At 39.0% G+C, this 22632-nt stretch overlaps 1 protein-coding gene across 1 annotated transcript; it reads right to left on the minus strand.

Annotated features, from left to right (window-relative positions):
* Nucleotides 1-4575: 4575 nt before the first annotated feature.
* elmo2 (engulfment and cell motility 2) lies at nt 4576-22232 on the minus strand. The gene is given in 25 exon segments (XM_034082579.2): nt 4576-4758; nt 4760-4777; nt 5395-5472; nt 5577-5659; nt 5800-5907; nt 6012-6124; nt 6222-6385; nt 7388-7450; nt 7452-7525; nt 7704-7812; nt 7899-8003; nt 8131-8250; nt 8493-8615; nt 9374-9424; nt 9769-9804; nt 12178-12256; nt 12937-13088; nt 13525-13624; nt 14164-14333; nt 15220-15270; nt 15364-15436; nt 15986-16026; nt 16185-16281; nt 16641-16710; nt 21979-22232. Coding segments are annotated over 23 exon segments (2172 nt in total). The 5' UTR covers nt 16263-16281; nt 16641-16710; nt 21979-22232.
* Between the last annotated feature and the right edge of the window lie 400 nt (nt 22233-22632).

A 22632-nucleotide genomic window follows, 5' to 3' on the forward strand; every position in this document is an offset into this window, starting at 1 on the left:
TCCATCTTGTTTCCTGTCTACATGTCCACAGACTCAACCATTCTCTCTCCGAGCAGATGAAACTGTCTTGAGACATAAACTGAAAGAAATCCCTAATTGACATAAACATCCTTTTTTTCTTAGCTTTCGCTACCTTAAACTGGGTTGTCATGTGGATTACATCATACAGTAAACTCATCCTGACTTCCTCCCGAACTCCCCGTATCTTCTTTCAGCATTTAAGTGGTCTAAAAGTGGTTGTGTTAAACTCTATTTTGAGCTATTATACAATAAAATCTTTTTAATTTACACAATTGTACTGTCTATTTAAGTTATTCTTGTCTCTAACATGGTTTGAATATAGCATGACAGATGAGAGACCTTAAACACTATACATACAATTAAAAGCATATTAGGGATTCACCTGCAGCATCTACTCCTTGCTTATCTGTATGCAGCTGGCATTACTCCACTGTAGGAGTATGACAATATCTCAGGATATCTGACACCTATACAGTAAACACAAGACACAGTGTGTCCCTGCTGGACAAGATCTGCAACTGAACAATTATAACTAAAGAGATGCAGGAGTAAATCAACTCAAGTAAAAATCTCACAGTTAGAGGGTTTTTCTGTATGAAATTCTCATTTTGTGTACTCACAAACAATGCTTCTTTCCCGAGGAATACATGGAATATCGATCTAAAATAAAACATTGATTTCTCTAACTAAGACGCATATATAAATTCAGCTGGACTTGATTTACAAAATGGTGTTGTATATTATATTGTGCTGTAGGTTTGATATCCTTTTAACCAACGATTACAATGATGGCCTAATTAGAGCTTTTGTGGATCAAAGGTGTGAAATGGATGTAATTGTTGGTGAATTTGTTTTTAAGCTTCATAATCCCTATATAATAAAAACAAATTGTCAACAGCAGTTAGGCTCTGTATTTATTCACAGAAAACATAATATATTTTCTTTAATAAGGCAACACAATACATCAATGATTTATATGTATACCATATTTAGATTTTATGTTGTTATTTCTTATCTAACAACACGTCATTCTTTACTATCACTAGCAAGTGTAAATAAATAGCTTAGCAAGTCATGTAAAAGAGTACCAGATGCGTAAACTTCAAGTCATACTGTTAGTACATCCAATGCAACAATCCTTCACTTACATTCGGAATGTATTGATATATTTTAGCAGTAGTTAAATGACTTGCTGAATTATAAATAACCTTTTTTAGGCAGTAAAAAGGAGGCCCTGTGGAGTTTTCTAGTAAACAAACAAACATATGTATAGCCAAGGTCATACAAATACAACAGTTCACAATACTTTTGCAAGGTCGATTTTATTTTATTTTAAGTATTTTAACTCCAGTACTGTTTTAATAGCTTGCTCAACACTACGTCCTTTACTGGCACATTGCTGTATTTCTTGAAATTCAATCAAGAAAAATAGATCCCCAGAACAACTCATGGTCTGAAATCTCCACAGGGTACCTTTCTAACATTCAACATCAGTTAAAAATCAGACAGCAAAAACATTTTCCGAAAAAAAGCTGATTTCAAATATATTCCTTTTCACAAACATCAACAGTAACGGCAATTTTCATTATTCCATAAGCATTATAAGATACATTAACACTGACATCATCATTAGGTGCTGGAGTGGGTGTCATTCCTAAGAATATGAGGTGCTTGTAGTATGAAAACGTGGTTGTGACTTTAAAAATTGTGAAGATCAAAAGCTCTTTCCAGTGTGAGATGCCCTTCCACAGTGATGAGCGTGTTGAATGTACCGTACAGAAGGGAAAATGCTGTTAGCTGGATACCCTTTCCCTTCACAGCTGTTAAGATTGTACAATCATTTACAAAAATATAAATCTATTCTGCATTAACAAGTGACAGTAGTGATTAGTACATTTGATAGTTGACAGTGACATGAATAAAATACACAAAACAATGACGCTCTGGTAAAACAACATCAAACAATAGCACTATAATGTATATCACTTTACTGTACAGAGCACAACTACGTTCTGGTCATATGTTACATGAGCTGAACTAGATGTTCCCGATTCTCACGCACATGACACTCAGCTGTTTCTGACCTCCTCCCCATTCCTTTATGCAGTATGAATAAAACAATACAATTCAAGCCTTAAACGGCTGATAATAGAAGTTTTAAAGGTCCCCTATTATACTCTTTTTCAACAACCACATTATAGGTCTCAGATATGAACAAAACATGCCTCTGAAGTGTTTGGCTGAAATACCAAACAGAGCATGAGTTGTAGCATGCCATAACCCCTCTGTCTCAGCCCTGTTTCAAAAGTGCTGATTCTGTATCTGTAGCTTTAAATGAAAATGAACTAATGCTCCCCACGCACCTCTGCGAGATATTTGGTTACAAATAACACATTGGTGCTTTAGGAGGAGATTCAGGTGATAATGGGGGGAGCATTATTATAGCAGCTCATTTTCAGACAGGTTTTTATATAAATGGATCAGGACTAAAAGAGAGCGAATATGTTTTCCTCAATCTCAACTCAGAGTGGACACAAATGTATGTATAAAAGACATGAAAAAGTGGATTTCGCATAATAGGTGACCTTTAAGAGGGGCGTCAAACACATTTGAATTTAATTTGTTCTTCAAAAAAGAAAACTGCTAATATCTGTGTTTAATAATGTATTTGTTAACAACTGTTACTCTTCATATAAGGCATTTACAGTTGTATTAACAGTTAATTATGTTTGATAACACAGCAGAACATTTCGTCGTAATCATACATATTCATATGTACAGTGGTTTTAATTACATCTAGAAATAGTTTTAATCTTGCTCTTAATGTAAAAAGTTAATATTAAGAGTTCCTAAATTATGTTAAACACACTGTAAGATAAAAAAAATGTAAGCTAAAACAGTAAAAAAAATGTAACTATTAAAAAAAATGATTACATATTATTTCAAGTGAACTGCTGTTATCAAACATTGATTAACTGTTTATACGCCATGTATGAATGCTTCTCAGGGGAAGTCATAATAACAACAATGTTTTCAACACACATTAAAGTATAATTCATGTACTACCTTATAAATGCTAATGTTACTAAATATATATAACGACTTTGAGTGATAAGGCAATGCAGTGACTATGAACAAAAAAAGGTAATTCATGTTTTATAATGTGTTGGATGTGGGAGCTTTAGCCCAGCATCACACTCACGAAATATCTCTCAACATAAACAATTACCACTAAATCTCAAATATGTGTACACACAAATGTACACTTTTAACGGCAGAACAGCTTCTCAATGAGATACATTTACCCACTTCTTCTCACTGTTTTACAAACTATAAAAGGTTTGTAGTCTAAGGAGAGAAGTGATTTAAAGCAGCATGAATGTCAAGAAAATATATAAGCTGACAGCACCACTTTAGTGCGTCTGAAAACATGTAGAGTAATAATTGACAAGTTGCTGGACAGGCCTTAATTCTGCAAAAACGACAAACACTTCATTGTTTACGAAAGATTCCTCTAAGAAAGAGAAAGAACACCTACATTTACTGGTCCTAGCTTCTCGAATATTGGTATCTGCTGGTTTTTCTTTGACTTTATAATAGAAATAAAAATTGCTATTATAGATAAAACAAAAAAAGAAAATTCATGAATTCATGTCCCAGTATGAGAGACACACTGAGATTAGAGCTCATCTGCTTCTGCCTTACACAAGTTGACGCTTTATGTTTCCTGCTCTCTTTATTACTGAATTTCCGAACCTTTCTATTGAAACACTGAACTGATCGTCAGATATTAAACATTTATGAGACCTCGAAGGGGTGGTGGATGGTGTACTGATTAGGGAGTTATGTTCGATCCCCCCTGACATCAACGATCCCTCCTACTGAAGCGACCTTGATCACGACACCAGCTGAATATCACTTGTGCAAACTCTCGGCCCACTCACTCTACTTTGTGTCACATTTCACTCTAAGTCTGTCAGAAGGGACAGACCGAATCAAAGAGAACAAAGAATCCTAACTGGTTAGGTAGCTAATTCATTTTATGTTGCCATGGAGACAACACAGAATGAGAATAAATACTTGAACAAAGACTAAATAGCAGTTTTGTACAGCTTTCATTTATGTCCCCCATCAGGCAAAGTATTCCTCGACTTTACAGACAAGTTTAGAAGTTTAAATGGCAAGAAATGGGTAAACGTTGCCTGGAAACGGCACAGATAAAAGAGAAACACTCATTGAATCCTGACCCGCGGCTCTGTAGTGGACCATGACCTCTAAACTCCCTGTGAAGCTATAAACATCTCCTATTGTCAAAACCATACAGCATCACAAACACAGGAGGAGAAAAGCTCCAGGGTTCTGAAAGTAAAAATAAGTAATTTTTCCACGGCAGCTTAACTCATCAAAGAATACTCATCCTTGACAAACACACACATTCACTGCACACACAACACACACAACACACACACACACACACACACACACACACACACACACACACACACACACACACCACACACACACACACCCACACACACAACACCACACCACATCTCAGCTGTAGTTATAGGTGAAGTTATACGAGCTCGGCTCCTTGGGCACGGGGGGCGGGGCTTCTGGGATTGTGATGTTCTCAAGGTCGAGGAGGCGGAGCTTCATCTCCATGCTTATGAGAGTATCCAGGTCACTGCGCGTCAGATCGCTGCCCATCTCCCTGCCCAGCAGCGCACACAGGCCGCTCGGTCCAGATGCAGTACTGCTCCAGAAAACATCACACACACACACACACACATCACACACACACACACACACACACACACATCACACACACACACACACACACACACACACACACACACTCACACACACCACACACCACACACACACACACACACACACACACACACAACACACACACACACACACACACACACACACACCAACAACACAGAGAGGATTAGAACAGTGAGACTCACAGAAACTTCAAGTTAGGGGTTAGTTAGTCGATTAGAAGTCTTGGTTAATGCAGATATCATACACGAGTAAAGTTGAATTTGCATGGTTCTTATTATACTTGTTTAGCTCTGGTTTGGGGCCCCGCCCAACTCTTGATACAGATAATTGTCTTCAGCTGCTAAATGCTCTAAGCTAGCTAAAGTGCTAACTGTGTCTTTCGGCTTTTGCTGTGAGGCAGGTGGCAAACTGTTGAAAATAGCTTCTAGCTACAGCTGTAACATAAGTGGATGTAAGCCTGTCAGAGTGAAACAAAATAAAGTTGTGTCTGACCAAAACAATGAGCTGAAGGACACTAAAATGGTGCTTAGAGCTAAGAATAATTATTTATAATTTAACCGTCACATCTTCTTAGCTTACCTCATACTTGTTGGGTGCCACAAAATTGAGTGTCTCATCAGGATCATAGAGGACAGAGAAGGCTAACTCCAGCACCTCCTGAGAGAAGGAAAAGGGACAAACAACACGCTCATTGACAGCAAAGAAAAGAGAAACAGCCATGTGAATAGAACAACAACAAAAACTAATTAAAATCACATTACCTTGTTTTGTTTGAGAGCACTTTTTTCTTTCATATGAGGGCAGTCCTTCCCAGTCACCACAGACTTGATGTCAGAGACGGGGACTGAGATGAATATAAAAGAAAACAACTTAATAATAAGCTAAGTGAATACGGTCAGCCAGTGTGCACTGCTAGTGAGTGTGGCATTGTGTGTGTAATGAAAAGTTTATGAGTTGGGAGATGGAGCCACAAATAAATCTTACTCTTGTCACTGAGTAGCTCAAAAGGCACTTCACCCTGAGGTGACTCATCGAGGTCTCCATAATGCAGCACTTTGTGATTGAGTGAGAGTCTGCAGAACCAAAACTTCTCTGCAAAAGAGGCAGGGGACACAATGCTTAGCCGATAATCAACATACATCAGTGAACCTTCAGCTAAAGAAACAGCAAAGTGATGGTATTGATGCTGTAGGTACCTTGCCTTCGGCGGTTCCCCAGCTTCCGGAAACAGCTCCCCTCACACAGGCGGTTGAGTCGCTGCTGCTTGATGAGCTCTAAGATCTCGGGCTGTATTCTCTCCCGCAGCTCACTGGAGGACAAACACAGCATGAGCAATATGGAAAAACACACACAAATGCGTACAACCCTGTTATATTCACTGTATTTTATATTATCTACAAACTCACATGATGGGAGGAGACTGGAAGTCGTCCTGACTCATTCTCTCTGACTGCCGCAGACGCAGGATCTCTGAATAGTTGAGGCCTCGCAGCTTGTTCTTCAGCTGGTCTAAAGAGGACGGCTTCATCGCCAGAGCCCTGGTGATCTGCTCACGAACCACCTGCATCACCTGCTCACGGTTAAAACACACACACATATACAAATGCATAAGGAAAAGTGACAAAAAACACATCAGCTTTCCTAGATAATGAGGCAATGTATGTTTAATCGGTTGGAAAGTCTAATGTTATTAGATATATCTGAATTAGTTTTTAGAGAACAGTGAATATTGTATAAGCTCCCTCTGGAACTCACTCCCACAACTCATCAGAGACTGCACTGACCTTATCACCTTCAAAAAACTTACAAAAACTCACCTCTTCAATCTGGCTTTTAATGTTTGATTGTTGTTTTATTGCTCGGTTTTAATGTGACTTTTCCGATATTTATTTGTTGTCCTTTGTTTACTACCTCTGTAAAACGACTTTGAGCACCTGTAAAAGCGCTTACAAAATACATGCATTATTATTATTATAATTATTTAGTTGCCCTTGAAAGGAAACCTTAATTTGCATTCTGAAACGGATATTGCCGCCACACATATTTCCCCATCAAAAGGCATAGATGTTAGAGATATATATCAGATAGTCCCAGCAGGTGTTCTGAACCATTGAGTTGCATGCCCTTCAAATACATGTCTGTTATCAGCTTTACAAAATACTTTGAATCCAAATAGACAGCCTTTGGAATATAGTAGTCCAATATGTTATCTAAACAAAAGACCTCCAGCTCTCTGCCTCAGTGGGCTGCTCACCCACACACAGTGGAGGAATACAGCAGCTGCTAAAGCTTCAGATTTCAATTCTATCACAATAAATGTTTTACTTCAATACATATTTAGCTTTTCAAAAACAAAATGTTCGCTGCTGTCAATACAAAATGTGTACCAATTGACACTCAAAGGGCACCTCTATTAATTTGGCATTCTAAGAGCACCATAAAAAAACATTTATATAACCACAATAACAAGGTCATGACATCATAAAATATGACGATTGAGGCCTAAGATGGGAGGCAAGTACACAATCAAGTTGGGAGTGTAAATATTTAAATATATGCTTAAATCTCAGACCTTATTGAAGTCCTCAGCTGTGGCTCGCATCTCCTTCCAGGTTTTATTCAGCAGCTGGATGTCAGACACAGAAAGAATTCCTCCCTGCCCGGTCATGAGTGAAGAACATGGGGTGGTAGTCGTTACATCCCTCATTAGCTACACAAAAGAAAATATTAATTACAGTAGAAGACAGGAAATGTAATTAGTACAAACAGACTTTCTCTTCTTTCACACACAATGTCCTGGACTGGAGTAACAACTGCTGATACTTTTTAAGATTGTAGATTATTAAAAGTACAACAGCTCCAACTCTTTCAGAGAGAGATCTACTTACGCAATTCTCCAACCTGGAGAATCTCGCACAACATTCGAGTGAGTTCGATGGCACACCGGCCGAAGGGACATTCGTGTTTGTCCTCGCGGCTGCTGTTCTCCAGCACAATCTGTCATGGGTGAGAAGACATGTTGGGTTTGGCTGACTTCACCACCTTTGTGAGATGTGCAAAGTCATATAAAGGCCAACACTAACCCTGATGTACGTGTCCTGGTGAACCTTGGCGAGGTACAGCATGTTATCCAAAGCCAGCATTCCCGGAGGAGTCTGGGTGAAGTCCATGGCTGGATTCACATGGTTCTGCATTTGAAACAGAAATAACATGAGCCATGAGACAGCAAAATCTAAATTATATTTATTATTATTATATATTTATAGAGCTGGTTTTACAGGTACTACAGAGGACACTGATGTAGTGGAGACTCACAGTGAACCCCAGCATCTTATAGTCCTTGGTGTACATGGCCTTTCTCTTTTCTGTACCAGTGGGGTCATTTTCTCCATCGAAAGCAATCCTACGCAGCTCGAAAATGATGTCTCTCTGGGCCTGAACCCCAGCGAAGAAAACACGTTATCAGCATAAAAAAGGGACATTTTAAAGAAGATAGCAGCAAAAATAAAGAAATTCGCCATTTGATCATTGTTCAATAACGATGTTATTGAAACCATAGATCTTTCATTACATCTAAAAGGAATTGGTTTGAATTTCCTTATTATGTTTGTTAAACTAAGGCATTATAGGAATATATAAGCCATTGACATGTCAAACAGAACATTCATTTTTTTTACCTGGTCATTGGGATCCATTTTGGTCATCATCCGTTCTTCCAAGAGGTTGAAGGTCAATACCTGCAGCACATACAGCTGGTGTGCCATTTCTGCTTTGATTGGTCGATTTCCTCTGATCACATGCTGAGAAAAGAAAGATTGGCGATAAGGAAAGAGTAAAGCCTCTAATTTCTTTAGAGAGTAAAGCCTCTGTTTTGGCTACAAGTTGTGTACAAACTTCTGAAACAACACACAACACCAAACTAATCTATCAGCCTAATATACTGTTCGCCTCCACTGGAGAGAAACCAAAGGTTGTTGCTTCCTCAAGATAGGAAGAAAGCTGATCATTCTAATCTTCTTTATAGACTTATTACGCTCTGTGAATAATGCATAATGACAAAGAAAATAATCTGGCTTTATAAAACACACAGCAACACTCCAACGGGTCTTCCTCACTGATGTGTGCAACCACATGCAGGCACTTCCAGAAGAACGGGTGCCAAAATAAATCATTTTCATTTTCTGCCACTTCACATATTTCATGGCATATCGCATTTGCTGGTTTTCTGTCACAGCTGTGTAAGTGACTAAAGTAACTTAAAGTGAGTTTCCACTTTCTGAACTGGGGGTCCTTGGGGTGAAACTTATAGCTCCACACTGACTACCAAATCCCAGCATTGGATAGTCAAAAGAAGGTTGAAGAGATTTTTGGTGAAGTTTTTTTTATAGCCACTAGTTTCAAACACAATTTCTGGAAACTGCTCGAATCCTGTGTTCACACCTGGATATTTCAAAGCCGTCGAAAAGCTTTATAGCCCGTAGAGCCGGGCATTAACTCTGATGTGCAGCTGTTATAGCCAGAAAGACATTCAGAATTCCATTTCAGACTTCATACTCACATTGAGGATGATGGATCGCAGGTGTTTCTGAGCCAAAGTGCTTGCCATTTCCTAAAAGGTAAAGAGATGCATTATTTCGACACACAGGCCAAATGAGGGAAGTAGCTTCATTACACGGTAAAGCAGTGCACACAGCAGCAACTTCACTCAAGTTGACCTACAGTGAATTGAAATGTCAAACTACTGAAATGCAGCATCACTCAAAAGCTACATTTCCTTCCCTGGCTTCAACCATCTGCCCTTCACACATTCTGAACAACATTTTCAATCTGTCAACACAGTCTGCCTGCAGCTGCAGCAAGCTGTCCGTGACACAGAAAGAAATGCAGAGCGGAGGAGGAGAAGGGCTGAGGTGTGGAGAGGAGGGTATGAGATGCTGAGGGATGTGTACTCACAGTGAGGGGCTGCTCCAGCGGGTTAGTATACTCCTCCTACAGGTTGAAGGGAGGGAGGAGGGACGTGGGTGTAACAGTGATGGAAACAAAGAGCGCACCAACAGACAATGAGATACAGAGAAAAATCACCGGCACAGCATGCAACGAAATAAGAACATAAAACAGCATAATAGGAACGTCCGGTAGACACAACATGTAGCTGTTTAAAAAACTCCACATGTCCGGCATGCAGTATAAGACCACCATATGTTAATTGGTTGATTAGACTGTTTTATAAGACATTTCCAAAACCTAGGAGCTGTGAAATGATAACACAGAGAAGCAGTGGAGCTTTAAAACACTATTTTTGCATGAAATTCACTGTTGTGTCCTGGTAGCTCCCTTAGTCTTAGTCTTAGTCTTGCAACCTGAATCTGCCGAGGATTTGCTCTAGTGTTAATGTTCAATTATGCAAAAAGGGAATGCTGCAAGTCTCTTTCATTTGAAAAACTATAAAATATGCAAAGATGTGATAAAAAAAACATCTATTTAATTTTTCAAAAGTAGCTCCACTCTATTTATCGATGTATTTATTTTTAATCTTGTTAGTTGGCAGTTCGACAGTATGCACTTTGTGTCCCTTTGCTGTATTAAATAAGTGACTCAGTCGCCCTCCAGTGGTCAACAAGGCAGCTGGAGGTGAATGCACGTTCAAGGACAACTGTCCGAACATACTGTGCGTCATATGGCAAATAAATTGAAAGGAAATTAGAGCACTCAATAACATTTAGGGGAATACTCCCCCTCCTCTTCTCACAATGTCTAACCCTTCGTCAACAAACACAAGCTTAACAGTCAGTCAATGGAGGTTTTTCTTAAGCACAAATCAGTGAAATCTTAACATTTTCTTAACTTGGCGAGTGATTACCACAACAATGTTTGATCAAAGTGTTTGGAATAAATGATCAACAAAAAGAAAGCCAACATGAGCAGCATTTACATAGCTATTTGTCAAACATTTGCATTGAAGGCATTTGTCATCTCTGTTGTATCTTTTCCTCCTTTTCCTGCACGTATTTAGCTCTATTTGTAATACACTAAAACTGTTGCATTTGGTCGGATACTGAATTCTGAAATGCAAAGGGCAAAGAGTTGAGTTTGTGATAGAAACACAGCTAAGAGAGATCATGCCAACGGAAATAGAACTTCTGTAATTGTGTTGTTGGAAAATCATTCTGGGAAACGGAAAATGAAATCATATGTTAGTAGATAGATGCAAATGAATGGTTTTCAAATTATATTTGTATGACACTTAAAGTTACATTACTTTATATTGTTATATTTAAGTGAAATTAATTGTGCTGAAGGATGTCAATTATCAATATACTACATTTGTTTTAATCCTCTCCAATTTCATTGTTGATTTAGTATAGAAGAGCTTAATAATAAAACAAGGCTTTGAAGTTTCTATTGTAAAAATGGTCTTACAAATACAAATTAAACATGGAGAACTGAAATGTAAAGAAAGACGTGCAGCACTAATGACAATGCATGAGACAGGATGAGACACAGCTGTATGCTAGTGTGTGAGCTGGGTCAGAGGTTATCACAGAGCGGAGACAAAGGACACATGACGACAGTTATGAGTAGCATACTGGACACACATCCAAAGCAGCACTCGCTCCTTTCATCTTTGTACATTTTGCTCGCTACAAAGATCTTTCAGAATTAGAAAGCATCTGTTTGAGATGTTTCTGTCATTTAAAAAAAAAAAAAAACAGAACTTAAACTTATATCTTGGTATATTTTTGGTTATATGGATAATTCTTCATGTTACATTTGTTAAATCTTGCGAACAATGCCAGGTTTAATTAATCATCCCAGTGGATTTTCTTAACCCTAGTGTAAATCTGTCTGGCATTGATTCCAATCCTTGAGTTTAATATTTAAAAAAAGCCCATTTCACTGAATTTAGCAAATGAATACTTAATCACTGCATTCTGCTCGGATCCTATCCAACTCTTTGTCTATTTGGCACAGTCATCCTTCAGTTGGTCTCCGTGCTGAGCTATCCTGAAATAACTGCAGCATAACAAAAGTGCAAACTTCAAAGGAGAACGAGTCCTATTTTGAGTGAGTGTGTCATTACAGCAGTGACTGTCGGATATAATCATGACAGCTGGCAAACAGACATCTAATTCGTGAGATTAGCTTTAGTAACCAACCTGCTGCTGCATATATTAGCACTAAGGGTGAGGCAATATCTGCAGCTTCCTAACATGCGGGTATTATGAATAAATGTCAGTCCATTATGTACGGGTGTCTTTATTTAGAGCGTAATGTGAGCACAGAACATCATTAGTATTCTAGCTATGTCTATCTATTATGCGTATTCTGTCTTTTCTCTAATAAAGTACACTGTGTACTGACCTGCCGTCTGTCCTCTGGTGCCTTCAGGAAGAGAGCGTTGATGAGCGCGATGGCGTAGGTTTGGATCTCCTGGTTTGACCTGAATGAATATCAAGCATCGTAACAACCCGTTAGAAGCATCGGGCTCCACAGGAGTCAACAGTTTAAACTAACAACTATTCTGCATAACAATTCATTTTACTTTTATCACTACCATTACTCGGGATGGGTGCAGGATATTTAGAAGCCACTCTTTCACACCAACAGGTTAGAATAATTGTTTGTTAGTCTAAATAGAGACACAGGGCCACAGTGTTATAATTACATGTGATAAAGATGGGTATTTTATGTTATTTTTAGCATTCCTACATACATCCTCCTGCCGCTGTACATAATAACTAGAGCACGAAATGTGTCCGCTGCAAAAAGTAGCGCCTAACAAGTGCACTACTTTTCTTCAGTATCGTACATAAAAAAGGGCTTGTTTTTTTAATGTTTACATCTTCAATAGGACCCAACGGGAGACAGACTAACACATTGTTAGTTTGTGTTTTATTCATAATATTTGTTGACAATAAGAAAAATATAGAATAACTGCAAACATGGTGTTTGATAGGGGTCATCTAAGCATCCTGAACTCACCCTTTAAAAAGTGGCACGAGCCAAATATCACAGCAACATTCTAAGACTTTACTACCTAAGTTAACCCCAACTAATACATCACACAACAACCCCCCATATCAGAGTGCGGGACGCCCCTGTGCGTGTGTGTGTGCTCACACTTGCAGGTGCCCGATGAGCTGTCCCACGGTGATCTCCTGTGCCACCCGATGGTAGAGGCTGTGGCTGTTGAGGACCATGCTCTCCAAGATGGCCAGAGAGCGCTGCAGGATGGACACGTCCACCATTGGCTGGTTCACGTAGCCTGCAATCTGAAAAGGAATGGAGGAGAAACAACACTGACCTCTGAGGCAATTCAACAAAAGCTTCCTCTGCTTATGAAAACGTACATTTATCTGTGAGAAAAAATGAAATCAAGAGTTTAGAAAGTTTCCCTGAGTGACGGTCAAGGCCACAAAGTTTTCAGAGGAAGTCTAGTCACACACTGCACACACTGATGAAGCTCGGAAAAATGTGGAGTTGCTAAGCAACAGCACCCACTCATTTCCGGCATGTAGGGAGAAAGGTTGGTTAGGTAATTAAATAAAATGGTATGAATAAAAAAGTGTGGATGTATGCAGTGGGCACTCTGTGAAACCAATATTTTGGATACAGGAGGAGGAGGAGGAGGAGGAGGAGGAGGAGGAGGAGGAGGAGGAGGAGGAGGAGGAGGAGGAGGAGGAGGAGGAGGAGGTGAGGAGGAGGTACCTGTTTGATGAAGGAGAGGGAGATAAGGTCCCAGGACACAATGCCATGGTCCATGAGCTCCAGGAAGGCAGTGAGAGTGAAGGCCAGCATCTCACCAAAGCTGCAGGAAGCAGAGAACAGTTAGTGGCCCACATCACCTGACCATGTCTCAGTGGATGTGTGAGACTTTCTCATCATCATCTTCTTGATGCAGTAGGTTTTATAAACTAATTTAAAAAAAAAATGTTACCAGATATTTTCTGTAAATGATAATAAGACATACACCTATTAAAAGGTGGAGTCTGGGATTATAAACCATTACCTTTTTTTGTCAAACTCATTGATTACCTTTTTTACAGTCCACACTGTAAGCTCTGGATATATATGATTAAATATATCCATATATGATGAATCAATATATGGACTGAAGCAGAACATTTTGCAAGACAAAAACATGCTATGATATATTTAAAATATCATATTTCTTCATTACATTTTGACTAAGAACAAAGACAACTACAGACTGAACTGTTTGAGCGTTTTGTTTTGTTGAACAATAAATATAAAGAAAATGCTTTTATTATGCATTTATAGAGACATGGGGAGAGAAAAACCATGAAACCACTTTTCATTATTGTAAAAGGAAAATATTGATCTCACTGGGTGCCACTCTCAACAAGACGTGCCAGAGTCCCTATGCCCTCCATGTTGATGAACTCTGCTGCAAAGGTTGGGTCTGCGGACAGCTTGGCAAGCTCCTTCAGAGCCTCCAGCCGAGCGTCAATACCGTGAGACTGGATCCTCTCCAGGAGCTGGCGGGCGGCACGAGCCTGACCAACACAGAAAACATCCATTTTATAAGTTTACCTCACCCTCACATTCATTCATTCTGAATTATGATCTTAAGGATTTGCATCAGTGCATTCTAAAGTAGCTATAATACATGTTAAAATATTACAGTTAGTAATTTTTTAGAGACCGACTATTTCTTTGTAATCCAACACTGCGTGCCAGAGGTAACTTCTCTCAGCCTTTTTGCACTTCAAGAAAAAATGTTGGTTAAATTAATTAAATGTGACTACTCATATCAACAAGATTGATGAAGGCTGTGTGATATACATGTAACCTGATATCGTTTAAGGGTTCATTGATGGGAATCTAGGCACAGAGCATTGATAAATAAATATTTTCTCAGATTATGAAAGGGCAATGTTGGGCTAAAAAGTCAGGCAACAAAACTTGTAATGAATCTGAATTATTCCTTAAAAAACAGCTTAGTGCAAAGTGCATCGGCAGCACTTAGTTGTGTGTTTTGGTGGTGGAGGCGTGAGCTGCTCCCACAGTGCATTTGGGAGAAAGGGTGGGATTAGGCGGAATATATTATCATACATTATTATTGTGAAGGCTTGGAGGCTGGTGTCAACCATGGCAAATCACATCAACCTCTTTCTTTCTCTAAAAAGCAGTGCTCTCCCACATCATGTGCTGACAGCAGGTTATGGAGCACCGACATTGCAAAGCACAACAAGTTTGCCTGCACACAAGAAGAGTTTGCTGATGTTCTTTTCAAGTCTTTACAAAAGAAGAATGAGATACTTGATGGGGGCTAAAATACACTCTCATTGCAAAAATAGCTCACTAGCTTATGTGAAGTAAATTACAATTTCAAAACTAGTACAGACACAACTGAGCGGGAATAAAATAAAGCAGACTCACAGGTGAGATAGCTAATCGAAGGATCGTCCCGTTCTTGATTTCACTACGGCTCTGAAAGATAATCAAGGAACAATATTTCCAAACGTTCAACACTGATTTGAAATGCCATTAACACAAGCCTTGGAGGAAAACGTTTAAGCTCACCTGCTCCGTGATATAAAGCTGAGGGCCATCAGCATAACGCAGAGCAAACTGCTCTGAGCCAGATAAAGACCAGCTGAGGACGAGGACAGAAAGAAAACGTTAGGAAGGAAAAGTCATATGGAAACTAAAAGAAGTAGTAGGATTTTAAATAAACGTGAATGCACAAACAAAATTCAGATCCTGCATTTGTATTTACACAAGTGGCAAAACTAAAATACTGTGGAGGAGAATTATTCAGTGGGTGTAACAGTAACAGTTATGTGCAAAGAATTTCCAGTTTGAAATGAAAAAAGGAGGCAGTGGGTAGATACAGCAAAAAAGGTGGATGGGTAAGTTTAAAAACTAAAGTACACGACAAAAGAGCAGATAAAATATCTAAAGACAACAGTGAAGCACAAAACCACATGTTGAGACACACGCAGACATGATGATACATATAACATAAATTAATAATGGGTATTTAAGTAAGGTATAAACGGTCAGATCGTATGTCTGTGTGTGACCCACTGAAGTATGACACAACTTTACATGTGCCTGATTTTGTAATTTAGTTATCAAACAGAGAGTCAGAGACAATACAAAATATCAGGATAATATGGAAATGTGTGGGAGTTCGGCTTACCCATCACAAACTTCCCGTATTATTGAGGACAAAGCTCTTTTCTGCAAACAGGAAGAAAACTCAGCATTACTCATGCCTTTCACATTCAAAACAAATCAAGAACAATATCCGTCAATAATTATTGTTCTGAAGGTTTAATTGAGTCATTAGAGGCAGATTGGAGATTTGTCATGATGTCACGTTTTTAGCAGATACACACCTGGTCCATCTCTATTAGCTGAGCATTCGCACCAGGCCATTCAATAGCCACCTTCACGATGTCGACTGGGGGCGGCATGATGTATTTTTGCAGTACTCTACATGGGAAAAAAATCATTAGTTTTATCCCTAACACAACTTCTCCTGTTGGACAGTATTCAACACCAGTTGGGAAAAATTGTTATGACCTGTGTACTTCACTTGAACACAGAAATACATTTTGATGTGACATTAGTGCCATTAAAATGATAAATAATAAATCATGTTTGACACCTCACCAATTCAAATGGAATATACGTTTTATTTAAATTTTTTAGAAATCATTGCTTTTATTACTTTATTCACACTATGTCAATATGTTTGGACCCCAGCCAAATAAAAATCTAAAAATACATTTTGGATTTCAGTCTGATGATTGATTAACTTCAAATGACACGAAATGAAGGTTATACATCACCTAATGGAGAAGCGTTGAGGGGGTCAACCACTCTCACAACTTTGCTGTATAAACCGCTGAGTCAGCTCCTCTATGAACACAAAAACCCACACAGCAGTCATGTCAGTGAAAAACTTTTTCTTAAAACCCAAATGCTCAGTTTGCTCCATCCATGCATTTCTTTCTGAACTGAATCTGTCAGTAAACGGATCAATAAGCATGACTGTTTTACAGAACCACCCACACACATACACACACTGAATGTGTCTAGTTTTCTGCCTACTGGACTCTGGCTTTGCCGTGCTTCCTGCCTTTGACAAGTTGTTGTTATTATTTCCAATGAACATTACAAATCAAACAAAGATGCTGAATAGAAGTTTACCCCAGTTGTGTAAAAATATTTCTTCATCAAATGTCAGTTGTCTTCCAATTGCAAAGTTTAAAGGAATCAAAATGGGTTTCTGTAGTGGGGAAACAAAAAAAGACAAACCTAATATGCAACACAGCTTTTTAATGGACCTATAGTTTACCCTCTATAATGCTGCCCAATGTTAGCTTATCGCAGATACATATTTGTTGGCTGCTAAGTAAAGAAACTGCAGAAATGAAGGCCAATGATATGTCTGAGGTCATTTATAAATATCTCGCTCAGTTCTAATCAAAACAGTATTTTTTAAGGTATATTGTTATCAGGCTTTTAAACTCCTATATATTTAATCCTGTATATTGAAACAGGCACGGCTTTAAGCCCGAGTAGAAATCCAAGTACCGTTCAAGCTCTAGATGTTTGTCAAAGATAATATCACTATTTGTAATCACCGGCCTTGAAGAAACAGGTTCCACAGATTTATTACAGTGTCTTCACATTTGCATTTGAGCAATGAATAAATAAACTCACAAATAAATCATAGGAACAGCATGCTCCAAAAGCTGTGCAGATAGCTTCAGCTTAAAACAAAATGGAATACATGTACTGTTTTGCTTAACATCTGCTCTCAAATTACACTTTATTGCAAACTCTTTTGTACAAATGAAAGCTTTAGCGCAAGTTCAATAAGGAAGACCTAACACGAGTCACTTACATGTCACTCTATTTCTCCCTTCCCCCCTCATTAAATACGAGGGCGTCACCCCTCAGCAGCCAATTGCTGCACAGGCTAAATTCCTTAAATACCTGCTCTTCCTCCCTGTCAGTTGTCATTTCAGGTGACTACACGCAACCCGCCTCCACCCCTCTCGCCTCCCGTCTCCTCCAGGACAAAGCTAAACTTCCTTCTTCAGACCGGTCCCACCTACTTATCACCACCACCAGTGTCTAGACCCCGGGGATTTCATCGGAGCGGTTCTTTCCCTCCTGAATGATTATCCTGCAAACCGGGGCCTAATCGCCAAACACCATTCCATTCTCCTTTTGTATTATCATGGCAATCATTTCATTCATATGACGTGTAAACACGTCTCTCCGGTTTGAAATGCAGTTCTTAAAACAGTTTGATTAGAATCACTGCAAAAGCACACATATTTACCAAAAAACAGTCCCTGTGTATTTATCCACATTACGTCACGCTTAATTTGACTGGTGCACTGACGCTTGTTCAACTTGTTTCTTTATTTGCTCTTTAATTCAAGGGTGGTGGTATGAGGTAAAGGAAACCCACAGCATCTGGTCTTTGGCAACAGAAAGAGACATGAAGAGTCAACAACATTTTACCATGCTAGTACATTTCTAGCACTGCAGCACAGTGTTTCTCAGTCTGTCTGACTCTATAAATACGTTTAATTTACGTCAACAATGGCTCTGACATCTGACTGGTGTTATTTGATCATTTGTAAAAAGATATCATATTTTGCTCTCATACACAAGTTTTTTATTTTTGGAAAACACACTCAGTTCAGTTGTCTCTGAATCATTGCACTGCAGCTGTCATTTCTCATGATGAAGAAATCTCAAAGTTGGAATAAAAAATGTAAGATTAATTATAAGCATGCCCGAATCCTTTCATTTAAAAAACGTTACACCACATGATCATTGCATATTCTACACATAATTTGTCACAAACTAAGAGAAGAGTATCGGGTGATGTGATGAACATCAACAACAACAAATGAAGTTGGATACTGCATAATGCAATAATACAGAGGGAAAACTGCAAATTAATTTCAGATTCCAGCCAGCCATCTGATGAGAGACTGCACTGCCTCCGCATCTTCAAGCAAACTAACCAACACATCACATAAATGTGTGATCTCATAACTTTCTGAAAAGTTCTTGTAATAAAAACATGTTTTCCACAAGTTCTGCAGCATGTTTTTTTTACGAGTAATGATACATTTTGCCAAAAACATTACAAGAAGGGATTAACCATGTGTTTCCTCTATTAGTGAGTTGTGGAATAATTGACAATGCAGCTTCAATTTGATTGTTTAGGTTGCCAACATTAACATGTAGTGAAATGCAATTAACATCAAGTAGATAATTCAAGATGTCATATGTTGTGGGGTTTTCTTTCGTATTAACTTGCTTAAATTAAATGTTACCATGAAATAATATTTCCACACCTTAGTTTGCATTCCCATGAAGCTTTGGGTGCTCAACAAATTTGAAATACAAAGTTGTTTAAATGCTCTCTAAAACCATTTGAGTCAACTATGAAAAGCCATTTATCACAGACCTTGCAACTCATTCCGATACAATTGTAACTCTTGGGGAATTGAGTATTGACCTAAATAAGGCTGCTGATAGCTAAATATTAGTGTTACTTCTTTACGTTTTTTTTTAGTTCACACAGCTTGCACATGAACGCTCTCACTCCAGTTGCAACACCTTTGACTTGATTTGTTCCACAGGATTGAGGCTCCTGCTCTGACTGCCTCCTGCCACATCTGTGCTGTCAGATGACATTAATATCACATGTTGAGCAACACTGGTCTCTGAAATGTTGGTGTGGATGTGTTCACCACTTGCTACATTGGTTTGTGAACTTTAGCTGTATATGGTGAGTAAATTGCCTGTAGTCCTGACTCCTTTCCCTGCAGTGACAGGGCCGGTCAAAAGTTGTTTGACTTACACACAACTCTTTCCTATCTCCTGCATTCAGTTTGCAGTTTTATTTGACTAAAACAAAGACTGTAAAATATGTCTATACTTTGCTTTTAAAAAAGAATGTGTCCAGCCTTAAGCGTGTCTGCAGGACATTGAGCAACAAATAGTCTACAGTTTATCAAAACAGTTCGTTTCCTACATATCATGGAACAAGTATGTATCAAAATAGCACTCTTTCCACTGCTTTATCAGTAACAATAAACACTAGATTTATTTATGCAATGTAACCAAACACACCCAAAAAAGGTTGTCTGTTAGTAGCTGCTCACCATTTAAGGTTTGTGATTTTTCTTCTTTAGAAGTATAGACATATTAGATACAATCTAAGTGCCACAGTTAAAGTTACAAAATATGGATATTGAACCTCAGATTCTGAAATGTCATTTTTGTGTTTGAACCCAATCAAAAAGATTTCTGTTCTTACACATTTTGAGACTATCTCGGCTGTCCTGGGACTGCTCACTCTCTCTCCCCCCATTCCAGATGTTTTGGATCTGGATATTTCCAAGTCTCCATGGTGGAGAGGAGGTTGTGATCCCAAATTGCTTAACATCCGCCCTGATTCAAATTCTCAATTGTTATGCTTACAATCTTTCCATACTGTAATTTTTACTTTATTGGCCTTTTCTGTGACACATGTAATATTGCACACCTATCCTGGGAGAAAGATCTCTCGCTAATTTCTTTTTTGGAAAGGTCTAACTCAAAAATCAAGGGTCTAATTCAGGACAGACGGTGTTGAAGCCTGTACAGATTGTATTGCCCCTTGAGGCAAATGTGCAAAAGTAGGCCTACTTGTCCGAGTGGAAGTGAGCCAGCTTGCAAAAAGCACTTGAACTGACACACCTGTTATTATTGCTTTTCCTGGGATGATATTTTTTTTTTGTCAGGGTCGGATTAAAAGATTTAGGGACCAAAGGCAAGGCGACATTCCTTGTTTCTCAAATTGGGAATGTTGGGCTTGGCATTGTTAGAAGAAAAGCTCAAAACCTTTATGTCTGAAATAAATCCAATAACTATGATAAGCAACACTTTCAACTCCACACAACACAAGTCCTGCATTTGTGTTCAAAGTTGAGCTTTCAACTCTAATATAATGCATAATGGATTAATGTATTACGAAGATCCCATTAAATTGTAAATACAGTACTTTAGGAGTACAATCTTAAACTTCATCATAGTCAGTTACATTTCTGACAGGTAAAAGTTGTAATGCAATGCTGTCATTTTAAGTAAAAGTAGAACAGTAGGCCTACGTTGAGTTGCATATTTTGTAAGTGCTTGGTTATTTTACATATCATACCTTTTAGTTGGGGGGCACCAGGCAGTTGACTTATTGTAAAGTCTGCCCCTGTTTTGGTGGCTCAGTGCAGCTGCTTGCTGATGGCAACTGTTTTCTATCCGTGACACTGTTGTTTCCTTGAAATGTGACTGGTAATAACTGGTATATGACTGGGTACTGGTGTTCTTTACTGGGAGGCTTTAACGGAGACCACTTCAGCAAGTGATCTGGCTGCATGTGTGCTGCGGTGGTAGCATAGCAACAGCGAAGGGTCTGAAAAGAGACCCCACAGTGTGTCTGAGAAAAGACAACTTTTTCTGTCTCCCACCAGCCACTTTCACCGCGACCCGGATGTTTCTGGCGCCATTTTACTATTCTTATAATGTGGTTAGGGGCTTCTGTCTGCGTTGCTTCAAATAAAAGATGAACACATGCAGGCTGTGAAGCTCCCAACTTTTACGATAGCTAGTTAGCTAGCGTCAGTAGAATATGCAAAGTGGCGCCCCCTTTGGTTAAACGATGCTTATTATATGAGGAGTTTTCCGAGTGGAGAAAAACTACAGTTTTCCTTTATTCCCCTTTCTATAGAAAACCATGATTGCATCTAGACAAATGTACAGTCCATTTGCATGCAACGTGACAACAGTCACCCACTTGCATGTAAGGAGATGGACCTTCTTTTGGCTATCTTCTCCCAGGTGTTTGCAGTCACCGTCAATACAGTCAATAAATGCTTCATGCATCATAAACTCATAATAAAAAGGTTTAAGGCCTGATTAGATGTGATCGATCAGCCTAGGCTGGAACTATGGTAACCACAGGGAGCTGATGCAGAAACGGCAGCAACCTTGTGATGTTTATCGAAATCAATCACTGCCCGTCCTAGTGTCGGTGTATCAGACAGGGACTAACACAAGACAGCACTGCCTCTTGATAATATCTGTGAGAAAGTAACATTAAACAACGATACTCACTCGCTTTAACGGTCAGTAGCAGCGTTATTCCTCAGAAGGCGACCAGTGTTATTCAGTCACCCAGCCAGTCTCTGCCTGCCCCTCCATTGCAGTCATGATGTCTCCCGGCGGCTATCCTGAAGCTCTCAGGATGTACTTTGAAACGGCTTTATGATTTTAACGCAAGCCTGGTTGCTATTGTCGATGCTCAGTATCATCAGGCCACCGATGATGCTCACTATCTCTATCTCTTTCCCTCTCTCTACAGAGAAACACTTTTGGAAACGAGACACTATTCCACGCCTTGTAGGCGGGACACAATGTAAATGTCACCGTCTGCTAATGAGGCAGCCCTTCTTCATCTGATCAATAATGCACACTCAAACTGACATCTTCCCCCAAACAAGACCGATATACAGCGATGATAATACATCACATCAATCTGTAGGCTATATTTGACTTATTACTCTTTGACAGGGTTATGTGTGCCAGTCTCAATTAGACATCTCACTACACAAAGAACATGGCTATTAATGTATGATATAAGTTTTCCTTTTTCTCTTATGCTATCACATTTGTACAATTGGTTGTACCATCCAAACACAAACCAAGACAACCTATAGCTGAGAGAATCAATACAAAAAGGTGTGTAAAGTATGAGGTCCATGTTCTTAT

Source organism: Pseudochaenichthys georgianus, chromosome 5, assembly GCF_902827115.2.
Source record: "Pseudochaenichthys georgianus chromosome 5, fPseGeo1.2, whole genome shotgun sequence".
In the NCBI taxonomy this organism is placed as follows: Eukaryota; Metazoa; Chordata; class Actinopteri; order Perciformes; family Channichthyidae; genus Pseudochaenichthys; species Pseudochaenichthys georgianus.